Below are 6,000 nucleotides of genomic sequence, written 5' to 3'. Positions count from 1 at the left end.
AGTGGTATTGCTAATTTTGTAAGTTTGGTCTTATAGAGTGCAGCACCCCATTTGTAAGAGAGGAGGAGGACTATATTCATCTGGGCTGGAGTTTCATCAGGTGGTTTGAGTGAAGAAAAATTGAACAAGGGAATTGAGAATATGGGCATGAGAGTAACTGCGAGTGGTAAGCCAGGAAATCAATTGGTTAGGAAGGAAATTAAAACAGGAGCATTTGATAGGTAGTATCAGCATCATGGAACGGAGCTCCTGATAAGGTTAAAGACAAGACGTGATAGGAACAGCAGAATGAGAAGGTTATAGGCATAGACAATTGTGCTCTCAGAGGGAGATAGCTGAAATTATTATATCATACAATAGTTTCTTGGTGGGGAAAAGTACAACATGTAGCCAAGGCATTAATGACTGAATAACAGGAGTAGAGGTAAAGACTTAGGGACTGAGAGGTCAAGTTGTTAGATTAATCAGTGGGCCCAGGAGTGGTGGCAGAACTTGAAATAGAAAGATAAAGAGAACAATGTGTTTGTAAGATAAAATGTCCTATGTCTCTTCCCCCCCCATACTTTTGCCTATTTCCAATAAAAAAAAAAAAAAAAAAAAAAAAAAAAACCTGTTTTTTTTTTTTTTTGTAAGGGTTTTCAAGAGAATCCATTCTGTAAGGCTGGACTATCTCTTGTGTCTCTATTTTCTGTTTCCTTTAACCCCCTCTAGACATAAAATTATGTTCTAACTTACTTACAACCTATAGTTCTTTCATATAAAATTGGCTGATACAGCTTGATTCCTATGCACTGTTTTAAGTATAACTATAAATGAGGTCTTTGAACTATAAGAGCAAAATTCGTTTTTAGCAATACATTCTAGGAGAATTGGTTGGTTATACGTATCTCGGCATTTAAGTTCCTGAACGCCTGGTCACTCTTCATTAGAGACAGGAAACTCATAGTTCTTTTTATAAAGAGAGGAGTCCTGATGCTCATCTATCTAGAAAAACTGGAAGTAATAGGACAAGTACTTGGCCCTTTTCTCCACTGTTGCACCTGCTAGATTTTCTGTCTGAGCTGTTCGAACTATTCTTTCCCCCTCCACCAGTAGATGTGAGAAGATCACAGGGAAGCTGCTAGAATAAATCCCACCTTTGGAGGCCAGGAGTTCAAGACCAGCCTGGGCAACATAATGAGAACCCATCTCTACAAAAACCTTTTTAAAAAGCTGGGGGTAGTGGCATGTGCCGGTGGTCCCAGCTACTTGGGAGGCTGCAGCAGGAGGATTGCTTGAGCCCAGGAGCTCAAGGCTTCAATGAGCCATGATTGCACCCCTGCACTGCAGCCTAGGTGACTGAGACCCTGTCTCTAAAAAATAAAGAAAGAAAGAAAACAGAAAAAAAGAAAAGAATAATTACTCAGTCGACACAGTTCAACAGAACTGGTAGTGAAATCTTAGCAAGAAGTATAAACACTAGGTTGTCTTAGATATGCCATAAAAAGAGATTACTCTTCTTGGCATTATCAACTGACTAATACCCAGTCCCTCTACAATGTTAAGATAAAATTTTAAAATATTTTCAAGAAGCAGTTGAGGCCAGGTGCTCACACCTACAATCACAGCACTTTGGGAGGCTGAGGCAGGCAGATTGCTTGAGCTTAGGAGTTGGAGACCAGTCTGGGCAATATGATGAAACTTTGTCTCCACTAAAATGCAAAAATTAGTGGGTGTGGTGGCCTGGGCCTGTAGTCCTGTGTACTAGGGAGGCTGAGGTGGGAGGATTGCTTGAGCCCGGGAGGTGGAGGTTGCAGTGAGTGGAGATCGCACTGCTGCACTCCAGTGTGGGTGACAGAACAGGACCCTGTCTCAAAAAATAAAATAAGAGAAGCAATTGAGTCTAGTCTGTGGCACTGAAAGTAGTCATTTTACTCATCCCCATGAATTTCCTCTTTCCCATGCTTGCTCTGTCTCTTTCATACACACACTTTTTTTGCCTCTATACTTTTACTCGTTTTGTTATCCTACATTTTTCTCCCACAACATAGACTTTAGACTTGTTGGTAAAAGTGATGGAAAATCTCCTCCTCCAAACTTGAAGTCTTTTTCTTGCACTGTGTGTCAGATCTTTAAAGGGTAGAGTGGTTTAACATGAGACAAAACTACTCCCTTACAATGGTTTGAATTGTTTTTTTTAAATTAGATCCCTAAAGGACTCTTTTGATACTATCAATGTTCAACATCTGGTATACTTCTATACGCCTGAGAAAAGTGGTTTTCAAACTTTGGGTTACTACCCATTAGTATACCATGAAATAAACTTAGTGGATCATGGCCACATCTGAAAATTGAATAGAATGAAATATATAGGTAATTTCAAATTATATCATAAAAAGACTAAGCATTGTTCACAAGCATTTCTATTTTTTGTGTTTCAAAATATGTAAAATATAATCTTAACTATTGGTTGCAGTAAAAAAAGTCTGAAAAGTAGTTTCTGGTGTATATACATTAAATTCTATGATAGTACAGGCAAAAAAATTTACACATTAGCACACAACTCCAATTTATGCTATATGAATTATTATTTGGACACATGCATCTGCATTCGACTACATTGCATTAAAGCTTTGGTACATTAATTTAAAAATTATAACTTCATATTCCCAGATTCTGTGAGTGGCCACAATATTAACGTGCCTGCACAATCCTCTCCAGGATGAATGAGGAAAGGATACTGAGAAACTGGTCTTCTGACCCTTTTGAATCAAGTGATAACACTTACAGTTGTACCATAGGATATAGGTTTCCTGGTTTACTTTTGAAAGCAAAAAGCATAGTTAAAGGTTAACTAAAAACACACTGGATTTAAAAACAGAAAAATGATATATCTGAATACCAATCATTATTTTAAGACTAAAAAAAGAGAAATGAAGAAATGCTGGAAAATGTGAATCACTTCTAAATTGCTCTATTTAATTTTACCATAAGCATAACAGTGGGTGAAGTTCAACTAAAGATAGGGGCATGAAAAAAAAATGTGACTTGGTATTGCTCTTTAGGGAGGCAAATTAATTGCAAATTAAGACCATCTAGGTTAAAGAATGAATTGCCATCTTTTACGAACCGGGAATAAAAGTAAATGTTCACTTAATAGCAAAGGGAGAAAGAACATGAGAAAAATCAGGAGTAAATAAGTATAGTTTTAAATACACACAAATTGGGGGAAATAAACATTGGCATAGAAATGCCATAAAATAAAATACCTATGGAATATAAAAGTCGACTATGGTCACTGAATGTTGAACCCAAAGTTATTGGAAAAGGTAGAATTTCCCTGTATTTCTTTCCCAGGGAACTGGGGAGGGAAGTCGGGGATAATAGGCTTCAGGAACTTGAACTCATTTGTCCCTGAGCCTCCTGCCAGACACACCTCATACTGGTAACTCTGGGATAGGGTCCCGGTGCCGCTCACGTCCACCAGATGCCCTGGAAAGTGGCCCTCGGGCACAGAGCAGCGACCCACCGAGGCCGCCCTGCTCCCCCTGCACAGCCGCACCGCCACGAACAGGAGCACTGAAAAGAGGAAGAGCGAAGACACCGAGGCCAACGCCACCACCAGGTAGACGGTGAGCGAGTCGGCCTGGGCCTGGGCCGGGGCCGCCTCCGGGAGCGGCAGGTAGGGCTGGGAGAAGTCGTCCACCAGGAGCACGTGTAGCGTGGCGGTGGCCGAGCGCGGAGGCTCGCCATTGTCCTTGATCAGCACCACCAGCCTGTGCTTGGCCGCGTCGCGCTCGCTCAGCAGCCTGGAGGTGCGCACCTCGCCATTGTGCGCCCACATGCGGAACAGCCCGGGCTCCGTGGCCTTGAGCAGCTGGTACGACAGCCAGGCGTTCTGGCCCGAGTCACCGTCCACCGCCACCACCTTGGTCACCAGGTAGCCCGGCTCGGCCGCCCGGGGCACCAGCTCGGTACATGGCGCAGAGCCGTTCTGCAGCGGGTACAGCACGAAGGGCGAGTTGTCGTTGGCGTCCAGCACCAGCACGCGCACCAGCGCCTCGCTGCTCAGCGCCGAGGAGCCGCGGTCTGTGGCGCCCACGCGGAACTCGAACTCCTGCAGGGCCTCGTAGTCCAGAGACCTGAGGGCAAACAGGTGGCCGTTGTCCGCGTTGATGGAGACCAAGGAGGTGAGGGACAGGTGCGGGTCCTGGGGTGGCAGCAGCGAGTAGGTGACCTGGGCGTTGGTGCCTGAGTCTCTGTCTGTGGCGCTGATGCTGCCGATGTGCAGGGCGGGGCTGTTGTTTTCGCGGACGAACAGGGTGTAGGAGGTTTGGGTGAAGGCGGGGGCGTTGTCATTGACATCGGCGACCAGCACGGTTATGTTGAGCTGTGTTTTCAGCGTAGGGGTCCCCAAATCAGTGACAGTGATAGTGATGTTGTATTCCCCTCTGCTTTCTCTGTCTAGTGGTCTCTCCGTTAGTAGGGTGTAAAAGTTTTCCGCGGATTTCAGGAGGAAGGGTAGATCCTCCTGAATGGAGCAACTTATTTTCCCATTTTCTCCTGAATCAAGATCTGAAACACTGAAAAGTGCAACCACAGTTTCAGGCGCGTTCTCAGGTATTGGGCTGGTAAATGCAGACATGGTAACTTCTGGGGCATGGTCATTCACATCCATCACTTGAATCAGAATGGTGCATTTTCCAGAAAGGGTTCCAGCATCTCTTGCCTCAATATTGACTTCATAGGACTGCAGTTTTTCGAAATCGAGTTGTTTTTTTAGTTCAATTTCTCCTGTCAAGGGATTGATCTTAAAGGTTTTACCAATCTCGTCTGAAGCTTGGAAAAGTGAATAGGAAATCTCTCCGTTGACTCCTGTGTCTACATCCGTGGCAGAGACCTTGACAACCAGGAAGCCTATTGGACTGTCCTCAGAGATCTGCACCCTATAGAAAGGCTGCTCAAATTCAGGGGCATTATCGTTGACATCCAGGACTTCAATGTAGACCTGAGCAGTGCCAGATCTGGGCGGAGAGCCACCATCCAGTGCTGTGAGTGTTAACCTGAGTTCAGCTTCTGCCTCTCGGTCCAGCGCTTTGTCCAGCACCAGCTCTGGATATTTCCTGCCATCACTGCGTTTGCGGGTGAGGACCCGAAAATAGGAATTGGGGCTGATTACATAGTTCTCAATATTGTTTTGGCCTACATCTAAGTCTTCAGCATTCTTCAGAGGAAACGTAGTCCCAGGAGGACTGCTCTCTGACACTTTCACCAACATTTCTTTGTCCAGAAATACTGGAGAATGGTCGTTTATGTCTATTACCTGTAGCTCAGCTTGAAAAAACTCGAAGGGACTCTCTAGCAACACTTGGAAATGTAGCACACAGGGCTCTGTGTGACCGCACAGATCCTCACGGTCCAATTTCTCAATGAGCAACAAATCGCAGGTCTCCTGATTGAGCTGCAAATGTAGTTTGTTCCCTCTGGAAACAACCCTAACCCCCCGCCTGGAGAATTCCCTCTGCTCCAGACCCAAGTCCTTTGCTAAATTGGTGACAAAGGAACTGCCCTCAGTTTCCTCCACCACAGAATAGCGTCTAGGTTCCGCCGCGCCCGCCAGAGATAAGCCCAAAAGGAGAAAGCAAAAAAGGACTTGCCTTTGTCTGCAAATGAGCTTCCCGCTGGCCTCCATTGTTCTTGGTGGGTTCAGCTTCCTGGGAGGACGGTTCTGTGGGACTGTAAAGTCCCCAGTATCTGAGGCTGTAGTTATTCCACAAATACCTCAGAAATATTGCAGAGAATAGTCCTCTCCAGAGGACCCTGCCGTCTTCTCTTTGGCATCCAAGCTTCCCGTGGGCTTCCAGGTTCTGCTGCTTTTGCTGGTTAATGGAGCTGCAGCTGCGGTTCTGGTTTGTACCTTCTTATCCTGCAGCGCCACCACGCGTCCTCACAGAATCTTACATTTTGTGGGATGATAATAGATGTAATATTCCCAACTCTGCCTGTATGTACCCTAGGACT

At 45.0% G+C, this 6,000-nt stretch overlaps 1 protein-coding gene across 1 annotated transcript; it reads right to left on the bottom strand.

Annotated features, from left to right (window-relative positions):
* Window positions 1–2,777: 2,777 nt before the first annotated feature.
* PCDHB13 (protocadherin beta 13) lies at window positions 2,778–5,835 on the bottom strand. The gene has a single exon (XM_010388217.2). The coding sequence runs from the start codon at window positions 5,669–5,671 to the stop codon at window positions 3,275–3,277; it is 2,397 nt and encodes a 798-aa protein (XP_010386519.2). The 5' UTR covers window positions 5,672–5,835; the 3' UTR covers window positions 2,778–3,274.
* Between the last annotated feature and the right edge of the window lie 165 nt (window positions 5,836–6,000).

Source organism: Rhinopithecus roxellana, chromosome 3 (assembly GCF_007565055.1).
Source record: "Rhinopithecus roxellana isolate Shanxi Qingling chromosome 3, ASM756505v1, whole genome shotgun sequence".
Taxonomy (NCBI): Eukaryota; Metazoa; Chordata; class Mammalia; order Primates; family Cercopithecidae; genus Rhinopithecus; species Rhinopithecus roxellana.
This window is presented reverse-complemented; position numbering and strand designations above follow the sequence as displayed.